Source organism: Podarcis liolepis, assembly GCF_965112155.1.
Source record: "Podarcis liolepis genome assembly, chromosome: 12".
Lineage (NCBI taxonomy): Eukaryota > Metazoa > Chordata > Lepidosauria > Squamata > Lacertidae > Podarcis > Podarcis liolepis.
Window position 1 is genome coordinate 57,704,465 of NC_139563.1, and position 22,181 is coordinate 57,726,645.

Below are 22,181 nucleotides of genomic sequence, written 5' to 3' on the forward strand. Positions count from 1 at the left end.
TTATTAACAAGACTTTAATTGTGTTTTAAAGCTGTTACTCGCCTCTTTAATATTTTCTGATCAGAACACAAAACTTAAGAAAACCCACCTGCACCAGCACCCTGTCTTTGCAGTGGCCAAGCGGCTGCCCGTAGGGAGTCAGCATAGGAAGGACCCGAGTAAAACAGCAGCCTCCTCACTTTTAAAATGTCTAATATTTTTAATATTTCTGAAATGAATAATTATTTTTTTAATAATTTAAGCCTAATTTGATGTATATAACACTCAACTTTTAATTTTTTTGGAATATATTTCTTGCTAGGTCTTATTTCCTTACAGGTCAGCGTTTAATGCTCTACTGACTGTAAATTCTTTTTTCTTTTCTTTTTATTCCCGATAGCCAATTTTCATAACTTCAAATTCAAATATTCCAAAATTAAAACAAGTCTGAACTTTTGAAAACCCCCCTAAAATAACCAATATTATTTTAATTTTTAAGATGAACAACTTTGTTTCATTATTTTTTTTCTATTACAGCTATGGATTGTAGGAAAATTGTACAAAATGGCTACCCTGTAGCCATTTCCCCCTCCATGATGTCCAAAAAACATAAAATTTTCAACTATAAATTTCATTCTTTGTTGAGAAAGTGCATCTCTTTGCAATAATTTTCAACATCAAATCTTTTGGTCACATCATGTTCACACGTTTTTCAACCAAAAAAAACTAGGCTACAAGTGCATTTATAATTTTTTTTAGGGATTTATACAATCTTTTGAGTGCTGATGTATTTTTTTCTGAAATCCTTGTCATTTTATTGAGCTCTGTGTAAAATTTCAAAGAGATCTGATCGTTGGTTATGGAGGAAAAAAATAAAATGTACACAAGGGTATCTTGTGCGGAGGGTCTCAAGAGGGACAAACAACACAGATTAACGAAACTTCAAAGTGCTATAAAATTAAAACCATTTGAGATAGAGGGGGGAAATTCAAGGGGGTTTCTTTCAACCATAAGGGAAGAGTGTACACCATGTTTCATCCAAAACTGAGATGGTGTGTGACAAAACCCCTGTTTTTTGCGTTGATTTGATGTGGAATGACCTGAATATAGCCTGTGAATCTTAAGTTCTCCTTCTCTCTGCACTAGGCAGATTTTCCAGATATATAGGTAAGATGACTATCAGACACTAAGTACATAAAGGTTATTAAATTCAGCAGAGTTTAATAACCTCTCTGTCCTGAATTTTCAAAAGTCACCTGATTTCCAAGCTCCTCTGGGGTTGAACACTTATCTTGATGTGATGTGGTGCCGAACACCTTGACTTAATCAATTAATCGTGATTCTCCCTGAGAATATTCCCAGGCTGCATTCCATACCCTGTATGCTGTTAAAGGGATTGTGCTTCACACTCCAATTTTTGCCTACAGGTTTCTGTCCTCCATGGGGAAGGAATCATTTACAAGGGTCTACAGAATCAAACATATAGAGCCATCATCAATCACTCATCAGTTACAATTCCCATTTGCATCCATTTATCTAATCTCAGGCTACAGGAACTGCCATGCTTAAGTAGTTCCAAACTACTTTAATAAAAAGATCAAAATGCTGGTGATTACCACAACCTAATTATCCTAAAACACTGCTGCACTTCATACTTAATTGTGTTCCCTTTCAGGTTTAATTTTGATTAAGAATATCACAAAAGTGCAGACTCAGCAACAAAAAAGACAGCTCATCATCATCAATCCATTTTAACTGGAACTACCAATATTGCCAATATCTTCTCAGCAACTCAGTGTGGGCAGAAAGACCAAATGTTGACCGTCAGCTGGCAAAGACGGAAGCCTGTGGGCTTCATTCACCAGCAAGTTGTCTATTTCAAAGGAAAATGCACTATATTCAGGAGCTTCGTATTAGCCAGTGCCGCTGAAGAAACTTGGCGGTGGGAAGGGAGCTTCAACTGAGTTGTTGGGGCAAGAGAATCTTGGGGTCCTGCATCAATGTCTCTGGAAAACTGCCTACAGTTCTCCCTTTGGAGCTAGGGCCAGATATTTAGACATCCTGGTGCGTTAAAAATAGAGAAAATACCCAAACTTCTATATGTAACAATAACTGATGCTTTAAAGTTATCACAGTTATTCAGAACAGCTGTGAGAGAGTTCTATAGTAATCTAGCAGCTCAATCTGTACACAGCCTATTTGGGTAATATGCAAATGAGCTCCTGCAAAGTATATATTGTTAATCCCAACTGCCCAACACCACTGATTAGGAAATAAAAACCAAAGAAAAGGGGGGATTTGGAAGCTCTTCAGATGCAATTTACCCAAACAAAGAAAATGTGGGTTTTAAATTGTAGAGCTGCAAAAAATAAATGTCACTGAAGAAGTACGCAGACCTTTCAAGGCATGGATTTGTGACGGTGGCTTAGTGACGCAGCAGTCAGAGCAGAGGCCCCCAAGCTCCTGCCCCCCCCCCATGGACCACTTGAAAATTGTTGAGTCTTAGCAGGCCACTTAATTATTTTTCTGCCTTTTGTACCAATTGTAATGTGCTGTGCTAGATGCTTTTTTATTTTAATTGTCTTTTTATTGCTTCTCTGATTTCTTATATATTGCATTTTTTATAATTACAATATAAAAATAAAACAAGCAATAAAATACAATTAACATCAACATTAATATTTAATGTGATGGATGCACTACCAGAAATCCCAACACTGTGGACCAACTGAATGGAGCTTTGGGACTGCTGGTGGTCCTCTGGGGAACTCCTGGGTTTGAGTACTGTGGCCCCCCAGGTTCAAACCTTCACTCAGCCATGAAGCTCACTGAGTGACCTTGGATCAGTCATTTATTTCTCAGCATAACTACCTCACAGGATTGTACTCAGAAGAAAATTAGGGGGATGGGGGAAGAGACCATGGATGCTGCCTTGAGCTCCTGGAGGAAAGTGGGATATCACTGCAGTAAATAAGCTTCTCTTCAAGCTTTCCCTGCCAGACCTGCCCTCTACCGCTCCCTCCCCTGCCAGCACGCCCAAGATGGAAAGCACCCCTCCATGAAACCATGCTCCTAGCTGCTCAGGAATGATGTCGGCCCTAAGCGATGCAGGCAGCATAGCCAGACCTTCCTCCATAAAGGGGATACGTTTACAATTAAACACATCATTACAGCTGTAAGGTCAGGCCTCGGGGTGCACTGAAACAATTAATGATTTTCATTCTGGTTCCCAACAGTATAGAAATAGCTCCACAGTGTGCATGGGTACACTGACAAACACACTTTATAGATTCTAATTTAGCATTTATTGACCATGACGATGCAGCTGATAAATGTTCTGACTGTGCAGGTTCATCACACACTGTGACCACAGATGTCACTTGTAGTGTAGTAAAAGTAGCAGACATACTATACGGCCTGCACAGCTTTTTCTGTAGATGGCAGTGTATGTCAAACTATGGGGTTTTCTTCCCCCAGAAGTCTTATAGGCAGTGAAAACTAATCTAAATAGAGCATCTAACACAATATGTAAAGAATGCTCACTCAGAATCACAGATCATTTCACATTATGAAGCTTCTGAAAACAACAATGGAAAGCTACCAGTAATTGGTGATTTCATCACTAATTGCCTATTGTTAATACCAGGCATGTAGTGGTGCAGCACAGAATTTTTCTAAAATAAAATGAAAGAGAAAGAATAATAAAATCATAGAATGGTAGAGTTGCAAGGAACCCCAAGGGTCATCTAGTCCAACCCCCTGCAAGGCAGGAATCTCAGCTCAAGCATCCATGACAACATCCAAGAGACAGAGAAAGAGAGAGAGGCCTTTTGATGAACAGATTATTGTGCTTGGCACAAACTTGGAAGTCACTACACAAAAGCAGTTTTTGGCCATTCTTTGGCGAAGTTGAGAAGTCTGATTATAATGTAGCCGTGCATATAAAGAAAATGGAAGGCAGAACTATTTTGTACATGGCCATTTTACGTGAAAGACCAAGCGAACCCAAGAACTACCTTATTGGACTAGTCCAAACAATTGACAAGTTTATCTTGTGATGGGCATGCTAATTTTCTGTACAGTTGCAGAAAGACAGTGAGTCAACAGTAGAAAACTAGGAGCAGCCTTTCCCTAACCAGAAGGTATGAGAAATCTTTGGCAAGTCTCTTTGCCTTCTTTGGTGGGTGGCTTTGCAGGAGGGCCATGGGCAGGACAGATTGTCTGCCTGCCACCAAATTGGCCAATGGCGGCAGGACTTTGAGGGAGTTCCCCTGGGCGTAGGACCAACTGTCCAATGGCAGAACTGGGTCCCTTGCCCAGGGCCAGGATAAATTCCAGGCCTGCCTGGCCACTCAGCCTCTTTTCGCCACACTGGTTCTCCCTCCCTCCCCTAGCTTAGGGCTTTCGTGGACGGTTTGCAATGCCGCCATATTTCGGGGCCGGGCAGGAATTTTTACACCTGGCAAATTGGCACCAGCCAGCTGGCTTTCGCCTACCTCATAGCAATTCTCACAACTTTGAAAGGCGGATAGGCATTGGGTAAACTTAGATATTGATTGGAGGAGAGGTTGTAGCCTCTGCCTGCCCCTCCATGGGTAAGGGTATCCTGTTAAAAGGATCCAAGAAGAGTGTCTCCTGTCCGGTCCAGATGGAGGCCATGGCCATTTCCAATGGGAACCACTTAGGGGGTGCCCAGATTTGATGTGGGTCATACGGCATCCCTTCTGGTTTCCCTGGTTTCCCTTTGCCCTTAATGTCACTGCCAGCAGTGGGCTGGAGTGTTTTATGCAGCTACTTGTCCCAATGCCATTGGCAGAAGTTTCACATCTGTAACCAATAAAGTTGTGATCCCATAAAGCCAGTATGCGGTGCAATGTCTAGTTATTTAATCCTTAGGGAATGGGGTGGTCACAGAGCCTTGACTATTTCAGAAAAACATATGGGACAAGGGGGAAAAGGTTTGGCCAACGACTTTGGAGAGAAGTGGTTTGGCTTTCTAACTCATACAATGCAGCAGCTCCTCCAACAACACATGACACTTTATGGCAGGACCTATTAGGCTAAGTATTGAATTTAAAGTAACACTGCCATGCGTGTATAGCCTTGCACACCATGTAATGTTCTTTGATGTCCTGTTTCACACTTAACTCTGGCAAAGAAAAACTGCTCAGCCCTGCTCCTTCAACAAGCAAATCACCTACATTCACCCCAAACTAACTGAAACATGAACAAAATAAGCAGACCCCCCTACCTAGCCCAACAGCCACTCATTTTAAAATAAAGATTAAAAAAGGGAAGGGCAGAAGGACTTGGTGGGCCCCATAGTGTCCGCATTGGGGATGTCAGGTCTCTACAAAAGTAACAGAGAGACCTAATCTTACAGTGCTGATCATTTAATCCAAAGGGAAGGAGAGAAGGGAGAGGGCTTGATCAGAGAGATTGGTGGTTGCCTCTGGATAAGAAACACAAGAACCTGGTTGTGTCACTCTTTATTCAGGGAGGGAATCACATGTGGAAGGCTACTGCTGCATCTGTAGGGACCTAGGCAGATAGGGACAAAGAGAAAAGCAGAAGATCTTCCTCCTCTGCACCAGAGGGAGTCAAGAGACAGCCAGGTCCTTTCTGTTGGCTGGGGAGCAGCAATTACTGCATAGCTACTCCCTCTCGGAACTGCTTACAAGAAGGTGAAAACCTTCCTCTGTTGTCCAGTATGTGGTACTGAGAGGTATATATGCTAAGGGCACCGCTAAAAACATCATGGCTAATAGTTGCTGACAGACTTAGCCTCTACAAATTTGTCTAATTTTTTAAAAAGCCACCTAAGCTTACTCAACATCACGTTTCTTGGGCAAGGAATGAATGACATCCTTTTGTCTGTCCTGAATCTATTCCCTCCATTAAATTTTTAGAGGAAGGAACTACGTTAGTAGAAAAACAGCATTTTGAATGTGTTATAAACATGCAACACCAGATGGCACTGGAGAGCAAAAAAAATGTATTTGCGTTTTTCCAAAGCATTTTTCTTTTGTTACAATGATTTAATTTCTGACTTATTTATAGCTTCCCCCATGTGTAGATTCACCCTACATTACAATGAAACTATACCAAAAACATGCATAACTCACTCCTAAGATTTAAATTTGTGAGGGGGGGGGGTATCTGAAAATGGTAAGGATTTGAGGTGTCTATCTTGTTTTCTGGAATATCGAATAATTTAATTTATGATTGCTGTGAAATAGAATGATGATTACAAATAGAGCAATACTTTGCAAACAGGAGTTTTTAATTTGAAGGTAATTGCTAGCAAATTTCAGAGCTGTTAACTATGGAATAAAAGGACAACTGACTCACTCACATTCAGAAATCAGCATTTGATTAGGGACTACAATGTGATAATAAGGGCATAATCAAGATGTGGAAAAACCTTTTGATAAATAATGCGTGAATGGCATTTTTTGACAACGTACCTTTGCTTTGTACAATGAATATCTTATTTTCCCCCCTCTGTCAAACTTCTGCTTCTTTTCAAATATCAGCTTTATCAACATTCCTTATGTGCCTGATTTCCAGCTGTTCTGCTTCAAAATTAGAAGCCTTCCCTTTGATGAATGTTCATGCAGCTGATTAGAAAATTGCCTCACAAACAGAGCCCTTGAGCAGAAAGCCAATCAGGAGAGATACCACATAATGTAAGAGGGGACCTTCTGGATCAGACCGAGGCCGATCGGGGCCACTGCACTAGTTCCAACAGAGGAAAGCACCTGCCTGGATGCCTTCCCAAATCTTCTCCCAGAGTTCAGATGACCTTTCCATCCTCCTCCTCTTTCTTCTTTAAGGGAAGGGCCTCAAAGCACTGTGCATGCTGCTCACGGGGAGGATGTGTGCGTGCATATGCCTTTGCCCACTTCTTAAGCTGAACTGGGCTGCTTTTACCCTCTAATGCACTTCTCCACCCCTCCCAAAGGGACATGCTCTGCAGCAAGGAAGCCTTCCCAAACCAAGAGAAAAGCAAATCCTCACCCCCTGTACGAAACTTTTATTGTCAGGCTGTGCAGTCATTCACAACTGTGCCACTGTGTAGGTGACAATAATGTGGTGACGCCAAAGACTATCTAGTTCAGGCACGTCCAAAGTCTGTTGTTTCGGGGGCCAAATCTGGCCTGCCAGTCGGTTTAATCTGGCCCCTGTGGCTCAACAACTTTGGGGTAAAATTGTAAATTGTTCACTTCATCAAATCTGGCCCTCTTTGAAAAAATGTTTGGGCGCCCCTGATCTAGTTCCATTGACAAATGTCAGGAAATGCAGGACAAATGGGAACCACTTCCCCAGCCCCCTGCCAAAGGTGAAGCAAGCTTGCTAGACTTGTTTGGCAGGCTTGATTGGTGACTTATGACCAAAAATTAGAATAGTACAGTGGTTCCCAAACTGCCACCACCACAAGGGACCACTTGAAAGTTGCTGAAGGTTTTGGCGGCCTACTTGATGGTTTTTATCCCGGTTGCAGAAACTGTAATGTGCTGTGCCAGATGCGGTATGATTTTTAATCGTATTTTTACAGGAACCCACCTTGAAATAGTGGATTGCTTGTTCTCAATTAAAAACTAGCGAAGTGACAGCACGATAAAGAAAAGTCACTTTGCAAAGCACTTTGTGCACAGATTCCCAAAGAGTGATTGATAGGTGTTTGGCAAGCACCACACAGAATGCTTTGCAAATCCCATGCCTAGCGCTTTTCATACGCAGCTGGTCGTCAGGGGTTTGCGAAGCTGCACAAAGAGCTGAGTAAGCTCTTCAAACTGCCTTCCCTCACCCAACTTCGATGTGTCAGATGACTGGCACATGGGTGGTGCTGCCTACTTTCAAGGTTGGCTCACGGGGTGGCAGGGAAAAGATCTGGTCCACTGGGCCAAAAATGGTTCTGTTGGGTCCCCTCTGTCTATAGGCTTGCCGACACTCTCAGTGAACCCTTCAATGCGACATCATTAAGAGCATCAGTCTCAGGGTGATCTTGGGAAAGAAAGCGAGGGCTCTCATTTGCCTTGTTCCCAAAGCAGCAGGGTGTTCTCTGGCCTGCGGTGAGCAGCCAAGTTCCCCCACAAAGAATACCCCCCGCCCCATTTCACAGTGGAGGAATATTTGTTAAAAGAAATATTTTTAATGAATGAATGGTCTCTTAAAAGGGAATATTCAGCTCAGACTTAGTGTAAACGAGTAGAAAAAACCCTGAAGATTAATGGCTTTCACTTAAGATTTATAGTGTCATTTGCTCTGTTCTAGCCAAAAGAAAATTCAGTATTGAAAAGCAATATTTAGGAGCTGTCATGTACCTGCATTTCCATATTTAGATAGAATAGCCTTGTTTCCCCCCAAAGCCAGATTTTACACTTCTGGTTTACAAGGAAAACATGCTATGACTAAATGCTGTTGTGGTGTATCCCTTGTAACCTGATAAAGATGTAAACTGTAGGCACTGCATTTTATTTTTTTAACTTGAGTTTAGCCACGTTGCATGGAATAAATCAATATCTGAATATGGAATCCTACATCTATAAAGTAAGGATTATCTTTCGATATGGAAGGTGCTTCAGGCCAGAGTACCTGGAGAGATGTACTCCTCAAAGCACCCCTCCTTGTCTCTTCCTCCCAGCCTTCTCCTGCAGTGTGTTTCATGGGGATTTGAACACAGGGGTCCCAATCCAAGTCAGATATGTAATCTGCTACAGCATACTGGCTCTCCAGAATGAGGGAAAGTAGGGTTGTTGTAAAATGCCAGGAAACATATATGTGTGTTTGTTTTGAACTGCTTTTAACATTGAATTTTAAATTACTGCAACCTGATTTAGGCTTTTCTGGTGAAGGAATGGTAAGAAATCAAATTTACAGTAATAATAATATATTTTTTTCATAATCGGTAAATAATCTTGCATTGTATTGGATCATAAATGCTACAGCTTCACCATTCCTAATGCTTTCAAGACTCAAGGAAAAAATATGGAAGCAGCATTTCAGTGTGAAATACTGCTATTTTTTCATTTCATGTCAGTTTGGAATCAACCGCTTCCTAGAGGGAATGTGGCACCTGGTTTTTTCCAATGATTCCTTCATTGACCTAGGCTGAGAAACCAAGGTTTTTGATTGCTATCACAGAACTGAATAATGTGAATTGTGGTTGTTTAATTCATAGGGAGGCAAGGCTATTATTGTTCTGCTTTATTATCATTTTTTGCATTAAATGTTTAAATGTAATAGTGTATTAGCCCCTCAAAGATTCTTTCTACATATAAATATGACAACAACAACCATATCAGCCATTTGCATATGAGTGCCAAATAAATATTTTACCTTTAAACTGCAATTTAATTTCATATTTAATATTTGACCTATCTCGTTTCTTGTCTCGTTTCTCCAAAGAGGGCTCAATAAAACATTATGATTAATAATGTCACAGTGTAGTAAGGATGTTTACATGTCTACTCACAATGCTGTGACTCTAGAAATGGCTTTTTCTTGCAGGTTGGCGTGTTTATGTCATGGAAATTCTATTCAATATTGATCCAGAGCAGAACTCCAACATTTGTTAGAAGAGTAAAAACTTAAAACACGTTGCAGGATTCTCAAAAAATAGACCAGAGGCAATTATATTCCATCTAGCAGAGCTTTACTGCTACTGAAGGCAAATGAGCATCATGGTCACAAATCCAATACATTCAGGATTGGCGCAGTCCATAAGAAATCCAGTTGCAGCAGACTTAACATAAACTTACAATAACTTATAATAAGTTTAAACTTCAACACTCAGCATACTATGTACAGAACACCACACCAGAAGGAAAGAGAGATGGAGAGTGAAAGTGAAACTCAGGCTCCTTCTGGCCCTACTTATATAGTCAGCATGACCTTGACAGAAGAGATAAGAGAACCAGTTTAAGCCAGCTGTACTCGGCTTCTCTGAAGGAATAACCCAAACACCATGAACCTCCTGCTTGTTTCTTTCACACAGAGAAGCCTCCAGAACCCTCTTGAATTAATTGGAATAGGAAATATCTCTACTCATCAGAGCAATACTTTCTGCACCAAGAAATGCAAACTGACAGTTTATGTATCCTGCCCATTTCATAGTTTTACACCTAGCAGTGGACCCTGGAGAGCGGGAGATGTGGAATGGCTCAGAGCCTTTGAAGAAATTAATGGGAAGCAGCAAGCCATTGCTCTAGACAACCTGTTTTTTGGAAAGGTTTCAATAACAAGACACCATCCATTTATTATGCTTGATTTGGGTCTTTCAATATGAAAATAATGCAATGCATTTGCAAGAGTAAGACAAATGAGCATCTCTACACTGGCTAATTTTTTACTGGCCTGGCTTCATGAACACTGTTTCGGCCATGCTTCTGCAGTTGTCTAAAGGAGTTGATTTCCATAATATTTCATGGAAGAAACTTGTCAGAAAGGTGACTAACAGAGGCAGAAGATTTCCCCGCAGACAAACTGGTCCCATTTACTATATTTATGGCTGCCATACACCTGGACTTTTCTGGATATTACCGGGATTTCAAAGGCGGAATTGACATCTGGGATGGGGGTGGGAATTTCCGAAAGGTGGCACTTTGTCCTGGATTTTTGGCAAGTCAATCAAAAAACTTTGGGGTTTGTCTGACAATTTCAGTAGTTTCCTTAAAAAAGGCTCAACAATTTTGGGGTCTTCCTATAAAAAGCTCAACAACTTTCTGGTGTCCTGGTTTTTACTTTTTAAAATAAGGCAACCCTACTATATTTTCATAGTTATGTTTCTGTTCAAAATAGGGGCCATCTGCAGCAGGTTTAGTAATGTGTCAAAAGCAGCAAATGCAAGGATAAAATTATAGAGGATTTATTTTTTTTATTTAGGAAGCCCCATGAGATAAATTTGGGCTGCATGGATTCAAACACTCACGTCGTTCTACCAGCCAACAATTTCCAGGCAGAGTGGCTTTCATACTTTCCAACTTCAGGGGACATTTTCACTGAAGATGTCACCAAGCTTCTGTAATTCCTTGGCTCTGAATATGAACCTCAGTGACTTGCAATGCTCAGAACAGATACAAGGAGTGCATCACTTCCCCCTGAGATTTTCTCCAAGTCAGCAAAGGAGGGAGGAAAGATGAGCCTCAAAAATAGCCCACTTTCCTAAAAGAAGTTAGGGGAAAGAATCAGTGGAAAACTTAATTGGAACAAACTGATTGTCAGGATTTATTTAACAGAGAGGAAAAAAGAGGGGAAGAAGCAAGAGGAACAACTGAGGTTGGTATACCACTCTCATTAGGTTTCTAAGCAAGACAGTAAGTGAGGATGGAGTCCAAAATTAGTGGGTGTAACATTTTGTCTAGAAAAGCCCCATTGTTTGGCCAAGCATTTCTAGAGAATTCATTTGATTCAGTGTTGGCCATTTACTCTGTATTTTATGATTTCGTTTTTTAAAATAGATTTTAATGATTTTATTGTACCAACATGTTTTTCTTATGAGTTGGTGGTTTATAAATAAAAAATCTATTATATATTTTGGAAAGTTGCTTGTCTGCCCATTTGCTATGCATCTGGACACCTCTTAAGATATCATAACCAAAATTTGACTGATGGTTCCTGAGATCAAGAAGCAAGTTTGGATACAATTGTACGCCATTTGGAATCAAGATGTTGAACTGAAATTTTGAAAACTGCACTTATTTTAACCAAATTTTGCATAACTGTTCCCGAGATCAAGGAGCAAGTTTTGTCTATGTTTGGATACAATTGGATGCCATTTTGAATCAAGATGGGGGACTGAACCTTTCAAAACTGCACTTTTTTGGTTTCTTGGAAATCCTAAGCAATGCTGGGTACAAGGCTGCTTACACACTTACAAACAAACAAACAAACAAACAAAGGCACCCAGAGTCTCTCAGACCTGCTCTGACCCAGATGGTCCTGGGAGGCAGGTGTCAGTAAGCCTGCTGTGTGACTGTAGAAGACAGTGGCTGCTCTGTCCTCCATAAGCTTCTCTGCATGGTTTCTTTTTACTTCCATCCTTTCTGCAATCTCCTGGTCGTCAGCTTCCTTCAGAGTATCCTCCATTTCACCCCAAACTACTCAGTGGAAACTCCTATGGCAATGCCTAAGGGCCAAAAAGGGTGGTGTCCCAGGTATCCCACACGACGCAATGCAGCATAAGGTTACATTATTATCCTTAATACCACTGTCTGTCTTAGAGCATGTTGCAAAGGCACATGAAGCAACAGTCCTGCTGAAGCTATGTAAGTTCTGGCCCACTGCTAGCTGAGAGACCACTAGGCAACCCTGTGTCTGATGCCTTGAATTCTAGGCTTAGGCCTACTTTGCATTTGTAGGGGGGAGAGGAGAAAGATCTGGCTTTCTGAATGCTACAACTGCTCTGCACAGCACCAGCCTTGGCTTGACTGCAACATCTGCCCTGCTTAAGTGTGTTTCAAATAGGCTTCACCATGCAGTAACTGACTGATCCCCAAAAGACACATAGCAAAATATTTGCAGCTGAAGCAGCTGCTCTAATGCCGAGTTCCAGGGCCCAAAGAGAGCATGGCCGTGGCATCAGGTGTGACTGCCTTTTACTTAAAGAACAACTGTGGCCGAGAGAGCAGCAAATGGCTGCCATGAGGGATTTGAAACAAAGCGTTCTGACTAATGAACTGAAAACAAAACAAAATCAAATACAGATGGTGGGCAGGTTGGATCAAGTAGCTGCTAAGGGAACCTTTCACTTACGGTAAGTTGGTTACTGCTTACAATTCCAAGTAGGTTGGTGACAGGACTTCTTCATGAAAAGAATGTGCTTTTTCACTGACCACTGGTCTCCATCCCCACAAACCAAAGTTTACCATCTGAACCTTTCTCCCATTGCTATTTCGCATCACTAAATCATCTTCTGTCCTTCACCAGAGCAAAAGCAGGGCATGATAGTAAACAGATCATAACTATTTCCTTTTAAAAATAAGTATGTGGAATAGAGTGTTTAACCATATAATGGATCTGATCTCCACTGAGCTACCACTCAAATCCATTCTTTAGCAATGGTTTGGGTAGGTCAATATAGGCAGAACAGAGCAGGGGGAAGGATGCAATACCCTGACATTTTCTGTTTACTCAGAAGGACTTAGACACACCTGAGTGTTTATTATTCAGTTTAAAGGACATGTTCAAAAAACACAATTGCCTATCATACGTAACAATTCGAAATGAACATCACCGGCTTAAAACGTGAAATGGCAGACTTCACAGCACATTTCACTATGATGTTCATGCCCTTCCAAATGTGCCCTAGAGATACTTTGCAATTGTCATTCACATAGAAGCTTAATTTTTTAGAAACCAGGAGGACAGTGCTGAAACCAGAAGTATGTCAAGATCAAAAAGGAAATGGGGACTTGTGTCTACCAGGAAACATTCTGTCTCTTGAAAATGTGAAACATTGGCGTATATCTGCATATTATGTAACCAAGACCCAAACATAATACAATGAGCTCTTGATCAAAATTCAAGCTCTTATTTGAATAGTAATATCTCATCTATACAATGCCTCTTCTCAGTGTGCAATTTTTGTTTTCTGTGTTGTAGGGCTGTCATATGTCTGGAATTTTCTGGACATAGCTGGGATTCGCCCATCAAAAATGGTGTCTGGATAGAATTTTTGAAAAGCAGCAAAAACCTGGGTGTATGGCAGCCCATATTGAAAATGTTGATTTTTGGAGATTTTGCCAACCCCCCCCCCCCAAGCTTTAGTGTCCGGATTTTGAAATATGGCAACCCTATGTGTTGGAAAGATCACTTTATAGCATCTTCCAGGAAACAAATTTTCAAGATCATTTTATAGCGTCTCCCAGGAAACAAGTTTTCAAGAATATAAAGCACTCACCAAATATACTTGCCAAGAAAGAGAAAAACAAATGTGTCACAAAATCAAAACATGTTTAAGGAAGTTCTCTCTTCTATAGAGTGTCTTTGCACTCAAGAGATTCTTCCTGCAAAGTCAAGCTTGGGAAACCCACTGTAGACACACACATTACACCTTTTTAAAAAAAGAGACAGAGAAGTCTAGTTTGAACTAACATTCATTGATTTCCATAGAGTTGGACATGTAATCAAGACACGCAGTTTCATTTAGTATTATTGCTGGAGGGAGAGTGCATAGATTTCACTTTTGATTAATATTCTCATCAACTTGTATTTTCTTTATTTCTATTTAGTATTCCATTGCTTTCTAAAGGGTCAGAGTACATTTTTTATTTGTAAAATGTATTTGCTGCATTACTAGTCTGCAAGCTCTCAAATGAGATCTCTATATATACACTAACTATATTATCTATCTCTATTAAAAACCACAGTATGATATTTGCAGTTCTAGTATGCAACATTCAGATATTGAAAGTAAGAGGAAAAATAGATGACGTCAAACATCAGCTGCCTCTTAGCACCACCAACAGTATCCTGGACAAAAAAGATTTAAACAAATCTCCTAAAAGAGTGAACTGGCCAGATGATTGTGGTTTAGAAAAGGGGTTTTGCCACATATTACTTGGAAATCAGACTCAGCACATTCCCATTATGCAAAGGACGGACTTCATCTTGGAAAATCCTTTCCCCCACATCAACAGGTCACAAGAAGCAGGTTCAGAGTGGTCTTGAAGGATGGAGAGAAGCAGTGAACAAATGGTAAGCACCCTGAGCACTGGACTGGTGGGCACTGGATTACCCATAAAAAACTCTCACGGCCTACTTGCCAGAGGGAGCTTGGGAGCGAGATGCCTCCTTGGCAGTCTCACTGACTCCAAAAGCTATATCTGCTGAGGGATGGGTCATGCAAACCTCTCAGGTGTGTTGAAAATGAAGAAGAGGGCCTGGTGTAGCACGGACCCCAGTGTTTGCAGCCAGACAAGTGTTTCCCATCCTAAGTGATTGGGAGGAATGGTGGTTCCTAGTATTCTGGTAACAAGGACACTTGCACCGAGCCTGGAATGGCTGTCTTTCAACTAAATAAAATGCTACAGATCATCCATGCAAATCAACAAGCTTGTGACTCATAGTTCCACACATTTACTGCCTAGTCCTTTCATTCCAGGATCTGTAGAAACAATGTTGTACATTGCATGTGTGTCACCATCAACACCTGGCTAAGCTCCACACCACACACCCCCCATTCAAAAGCAGCATATTGCAGGTCAGAATCAGTGTTGCAGTTCACATGCACAACTGGTTTAAATGTGTATCAACTTGCAGAACTTGCCTCCTCCTCCTTCACCCATCTTTTTGAAAATAATATACTGAAATCTAGTGCCTGTTTGGGATAGCTATCTGCAATACTGAATATGGAGTTTTTGGATAAGGAGCAGAAAACCACAAATATATTCCCTGCAGTTTTGCGCACGGGGGGGGGGGGGGAGAGAAGAAATGAGAGGGGAAGATAGCATCTTATTTTTCCTATTTTGCCTTTCTTATTTTCAACGAACTATCTATGATAAAAGGACCTCCAGCAATATACTTTTTTCCAGAACTGAGAAAAAAATGGCATACAAGCAGTTCAGGGCAAAAGGGGAGGGGGCTTTTAATAACCTCTATTGTTCTATTATTTACCTGTCAATTTTATGGCTTATAAAGTATGAGATTTAGGCCTTAGAAACCTGCTCTCCTTGAAGAGTAACGCATTGGAGAGGGTACTGTATTATGACCTCAACAAACCTTTTACTGAAAAAATAGAATTCTCAGGAGCAAACACATTTCTCTCTGTGATGATGCAAGCTTATATACAGTGGTTCCTCAGGTTACAGACGCTTCAGGTTACAGACGCTTTAGGTTACAGACTCCGCCAACCCAGAAATAGTACCTCAGGTTAAGAACTTTGCTTCAGGATGAGAACATAAATCGTGCGGCGGCGCTGCGGCAGCAGGAGGCCCCATTAGCTAAAGTGGTGCTTCAGGTGAAGAACAGTTTCAGGTTAAGAACGGACCTCCAGAACCTTATTCTGCCTCCCCCTGTCCTCTCATGACTGGAAATGCCATCAAAGATCAAATTTCTTCCTATCCTCAACCTACGAACAGCAAGCACGCAAAGGTCTTACAAGACACCCCCCGCCACACAAATTTAGCAGTAATGTGCACACAGCTGTATGTTGTAGGCCTGTTCTATGTGACTGGAAACCCAAGAAGGCTTCTCCATGGCAGAAATGGTGTGCTTCACGGGGGTTGGAAAACGTTTGAGATATGCCTAATTACACATAGTACTTCACAAGTAATATTAGATTTGCTTGCAGGAAGAAGAATGGTACTATTTCAATTACTATTAATTGACCTTTTGTTTTCAGGCTAAATGCAATTTCCTCACAATGCAATGATGGGTTGATAGGGTGGTTTCTGCACCTACATAATAAACTAGAAGTAAATCATTGCCACATATTCTTTTCTGAAGCAGAACACCCCCCCCCCCCAAGAATCTATAAAACTGTCCTGAAAGGATGAAAAAATATGTCTGGTAGCAAAATGCCTTCCTTACTGAGATTCCACTTCAAGCCTGTTGTCGTGACGCAGTCGCAAGAGCTCCCAATGGGAATGAGGCCGCACCAGTTGCCTTCTAGTCCTGTGTTTACACGTAGTTTGTGCTTTCCCTGCAACACAGAAAGAACTTTGGTTTAGTGTCCACTGATCAGGAAGCACATGGTTATGTAAACAACACATTTTTAGGCACAAAAGAAGCTACAGATTAGGCACATCACTGCCGCTAAGGCAGTAAGAAAGAGGACCCACAACACTACTGAAAAAAATCATCAAGATTTTCACCCTCCTTGTGAAAGAGGGAGGCAGATTTGGGTACAGCTCTGCTTGTGAGCTTTCCAGAAGCACCTGGCTGGACTAGAGGAAGCCTCAGTCGGATCCAGGAGGCCATTTCTTATGTTTTCTTATAAGTTTGACTAAAAGCTTAGCTTTACAGATATTTATAAACTCGGCTCTGAAGGATCAGTACAATTCTAAGGATGTCAAATGAAGTCATATAAATAGCATTTTAAAATTCTCCAGGGTTTGAGAAAACACTGTTTATGCCTTTTTTTAAAAAATAAATAAATCTTAATTTATGGCTGCAATAGAAATCCCTTGTATGACTTAAAATATAGGAGGGATACTAGTTTCTACTCTGTGTTTTAGGACAATCCCTTTGGGGTGATAATGGGTTGTAATTGGAGTGGAAAGCTGATGAGAGTTTGTTATTTCTGTTAGTTTTTGCTTAGAGTTTGTAAGCTTGTGAGTTCATGGGAAACCGGAGGTATCTCTCTGAAGCAGAGATTATTGTGAACGATGATGCAATGTAAACCGAAATGATAACCTTATATCTTACTAAGGGCTGCACCGCTGCTCAATCTGCTTGCCACCCACAGCTATTGCCACCCTTAGAGCTTCCATTTCCCACCCCATTCAACTATGAAGCTCACTTTCCATCTTCCCAACCCCATTTCTCAATTTGCCTCTTTTCTCTTCTGAAGCCTTGCTTGCACCCATTTCACCTGCACACCCAAGTCCATGCCTCCTTCCCCTATCCATACCTCCTGCATCTTCCTCCTCCCACATATTGCGCCTGCTTAAGCACCCAGTTCACCTTCTGCCCACTGACTCTTTTCTGCCCATTGTTGTCCTGCTTACAATGGGAATGGCAGAGCCGCAGGCACATCAGGGGCACTTAAGCCCAAGGTCTCGGCATTGCCACATGCTTGTCCTGTGAATCTTACCTTCCTAGAACCATTTTGCAGTAAGGCAAAGTACACGGCTATAGCTGCAATCCTATGCACGCTTACCTGTATTCTTATCACTGAGCCAACTGGAGTTTACTTTTCCATAAGCATGCATAGGATTGCGGTGCAACGGAACGCCATGGAATCCAGTGCACCATAGTGCTGTGCCACACAAGCTCATCTTTGACTGCTTGAAAGTGCGTTGAAGTTCAGCAGGTCTTATTCATTAGCAAGTGAGTTTTGGATTGTAGCCGGGAAGTTCCTGGTTTCAATCTTATGTTGATCACATACACATACAGTATCCATTTTTATGTTTTTATATTGTAAACTGCCCTGTGATCTTCGGATGAATGGCAGTATAGAAATGTAATAATAATATTAATAATAATAATAATAATAATAATAATAATATACACATTGGGTTGCTTTAGTATGAAGTGCTGGGAGTAGGGGAGAGAACGTTGTATAGATGCTAAGCATCATTTATAAGCACCATATCAAAAAAGTCACTGAGGTGCTGTTCTGAAAATTTCTCTGTTTTTGCTATGCTGAGAAAGTCTAAATTTGCTGAAGAGGGAACAACAACCCTTGTGTACAAAATACACACACACACACACACACACACACACGCACGCACGCAGGCACGCTTGGTGACATTTGTTACATAGCTTGAGATATTCTTTCTGTTTCATAGTGATTCTGACTGCTAAAAAAGAAGAGAATGACAGAATACTCATTTCTAAAGTCACTGGAAGAAAAGGTTAGCAAGTAATTAACACATATCTTAGTATTTTAAATAATACATTTAGTAAAAATTATTCAGAATTTTAAAATGTTAACAAGCAAGGGCCATGCCAGCAGAGAGCTGTTATTATGCATAATAAACTACAGTACTCAAAAGCAGAGGCCCAACACACCTTCTACAGTTTCTAGGATCCATCAAGCGAAACCTTCAAATGAGCTACAAAGGCATCCGTTTTAGACTGCAAGGGTGCAAAGGGAGGCATTCTCAGTCTCCCACTTAACTCCTTGTTGTCATCAACTCACAAGAGTCCAAGAATGAACACTTTTTTAAAGTATTGCTAAGGCAAGCTGCTACAGCTGGCCTTTGTGGCTCAGAGGTATATCAGCAAGAGCTGTAGACTTTCTTTTTTTAAAAAAAAACAAAGGTGGGGGGGCACAAAACAGAATCCTGCACATGATGTTGTTGGTAACAAATACAGTATGTAGGTTACTGTTATCGGCATATGTAACCAAGTTCCACCAAATGGCAGAAAAGGTTTGCGTTTTCAGTACCTTTCAACACCATTTAACCTGTGTGTAAACTTCTCAGATATGGTAATCTTCCATAAATTATTGTACCATGACAAAATATTTAAATCATGTAGCAATTTCCATTTCTGGGCAATCAGTAGTCTGGTGGTCATTGACCAAAAGGTTAACAGTTCTCTGGGTTTGATACGCACATTTGAATCCTTAGAGACAGATAGTAGTGATAGCTGTGATGTAGCTTTCACAGGATCCCCAATTATATTAGCAATTTATCGTTGAGAGTCCTTCACTACTAGACACTCCTGCCAAAGGTGGTACTAAGTGTTCAGACTGTCTTGCCAGTCTGGGCCAGAAGTTACAGTGGTACCTCGGGTTACATACGCTTCAGGTTACAGACTCCGCTAATCCAGAAATAGTGGTTCAGGTTAAGAATTTTGCTTCAGGATGAGAACAGAAATCGTGCTCCAGCGGCACAGTGGCAGCAGGAGGCCCCATTAGCTAAAGTGGTGCTTCAGGTTAAGAACAGTTTCAGATTAAGAACGGACCTCCGGAACGAATTAAGTACTTAACCCAAGGTACCACTGTATATGTGATAGCTGAACCAGAATTATATACCACTGACAATACCCTTTAATTGTATTCTCTCTCATATGCTAAAATGGATCTCACTGGTTTCCTAGTCTACAGATTTTTCCATGTTTTAGCATCTATTTCACATTTCTTATCTGTCTCCCAAATACTTTAAAGATAAGAGCCTCAAATCTGGTTAGGGACCTAGAGAAAAATCTCATGGGACAGCAGAAGTAGTGAAATGCAGTGAGGAGGGGCATCACAGTTGCAATGGAGAAAATTGCTGGACTGTAGCTTAATTAACTACAGTGCAATTGTACCCATAGTCTGCAATCTAGATCCACCCCTGCTGTTGGGCATCAAGTCTACTGTGGTGTCCAACTGGTTGTAGTGTTGATTTAATATCTCAGGGGGTCACAAGTCAGTCAGGATAAAGTGGAGCAGAAGCACCTCAAGGTTTTAACATTAAAAGCAAAACAATACCCAATGCCAAGGTGGCTAATTATTCCCTTTTATGCTTTAGTTGCTGAGATACCACCACCAAAGTAAAAAACCTGAACAGAGCTTTAACATTTTTCCTTCTGGATCCAAGTCTGACCGTGCTTTAATTAATGTAACTGCTGATAAAAATCATGTTATATAATGAGATTCCATTGATTTTTGTCTTATTAAACCATTTTTGAAAAACTCTGATCAATCAGAAAAATTGATTCAGTTCTTTTTCCGTTTTCATTTCATCGCTGGTGATGGAAAATAAAGATCAGTTTTTAAGTTCAGCCTTTTGAGGAAAACATCCAAATGTGTGTTTGTGTGTGCTTTTTTTTTTTTAAAAGCATTTTAACCAAAATGAGACTGAGCTTTTCATATGGTTTTGTTCATATAATTTCATTTTTATGTTTTGCTCACATTAACGTATAGTTTTGACTAGAAAGCCTGAAGGATTAGGAGTTATTCATTAAATGTGGCTTTTGTGACTAGCAAAACCGTACAGGGGTTGGAGAAACAGCCTTGTGGCAATGGAAGCAAGTCTTTAATTCATAACTCATTTACCACACTGTGGCACAAAGCTGAATGATAAAAATGTCTTTGGAGGTTTTCTTGATAAAGATATACCTGAATTTCATCTTTTCTATGCAGGGCACCTCCTCTCCCATACATGGGACCTGGAAGCACCACTATGAATATAAAATGTGCTTGCCTGCGTTGACCTAAGCTGGACACCAGCGAAACCTCAGTTTCTTTCCTTTTCATGCCTCCTGTTTGAATATTCTCTAGCAAAAACAATATATTCTTATGGCAAGCCCATACCATTTCACAGAGCACGTGGGGAACTCAGAAGACGGAATGCTGTCACATACCCCGCCATCCCCAGTGCCTGCATATAGAAAACTAGATGCCAAGTGATTGGCTAGACCAGGATTCTACTCTTGACATCTAGTTTTCTGTATAGAGGGAACTGTTTGCATGGAGGAGCATTCAATCCTATGAGCTCTAGAGAGTGAGACAAACCATGAGCCCCCATCAGCTTACATGCTAAGCCAAACCATGTTTTAGCTTACAGCAGTGCAGCTGGAGCAGGACCAGGACCAGGGGAGGACGGCATCAGTCACGATGTCCTCTCTAGAAACCATATGAAAATGGTTTGGCTTAGTGTGAACACAAGGGTTTCTAGAGAGGACATTGTGACTGATGCACTCCTCTCCTGGTTTGGCTTAGTGTTACTTGTGAATCAGTCCAAACTGAATGGAACGGGCCATTGTTGTTCCAACGCCAGATGACACCAAACTGGGAGGAGTAGCTAATGCCGAAGAAGACAAATCAGGATTCAATATGACTTTAACAGATTGGAGAACTGGGCCAAAACTAAGAAAATGAATTTCAATAGGAACAAATGTCAGGTTCTACACTTAGGCAGGAAGATCTAGCTATACCAGTATAAGATGGGGGACATCTGGCTTGTCAGTAGTACATGTGAAAAGGATCTAGGGATCTTGGTGGGCCACAAGCTTGACATGAGTCAGCAGTGTGATGCAGCAGCAAAAAAAGCTTATCCTACCTTGTATGGTACCTTGGGTTAAGAACTTGATTCGTTCTGGAGGTCCGTTCTTAACCTGAAACTGTTCTTAACCTGAAGCACCACTTTAGCTAATGGGGCCTCCCGCTGCCACCGCGCTGCCAGAGCACGATTTCTGTTCTCATCCTGAAGCAAAGTTCTTAACCCGAGGTAATATTTCTGGGTTAGCGGAGTCTGTAACCTGAAGTGTCCGTAACCTGAGGTACCACTGTATAGTGTGCAGAGGAGGGTAACCAAGATGATCAAGGGTTGCCACGTGGAAGATGGAGCAAGACTGAAATTTGTTTTGGATTTCAAATTACTTAGAAATCAGTCCTGATAATATTTATAGCATTTACTTTCAAGTAAGAGAATGCAGTATCAGGAATTTTCAGCACAGTCATATAAGACCCCTAGTAATTTTAAGTCATATATTTCAACAAGAATGGAATAGGATGCTTGGGGAGAAATCACAACCATGTAAAATGTTTCTGACCCTACTGCATTCATAGTGACTTCCTGCTGGATGTATTACAGTAGCTCAAG

General features: G+C 41.0%; 1 protein-coding gene across 9 annotated transcripts in view; it reads right to left on the reverse strand.

The window, feature by feature from the left end:
* The window catches only part of TPK1 (thiamin pyrophosphokinase 1), a 253,147-nt gene that overhangs the window by 35,656 nt on the left and 195,310 nt on the right, over positions 1-22,181 (reverse strand). For 6 of the 9 annotated variants that reach the window (XR_014517943.1, XM_083468887.1, XM_083468892.1 and 3 more), the window contains one exon: positions 16,513-16,624. Coding sequence is in view for 7 of the 9 variants with exons in the window: in XM_083468887.1 (XP_083325013.1) it covers positions 16,513-16,624 (112 nt within the window). In the remaining 2 variants the exon portion in view is untranslated. Of the gene's footprint in view, positions 1-8,991; positions 15,795-15,833; positions 15,899-15,949; positions 16,625-22,181 lie in introns of those variants that run through there. The other 3 variants (XR_014517944.1, XM_083468891.1, XM_083468890.1) reach the window with 3 other exon arrangements.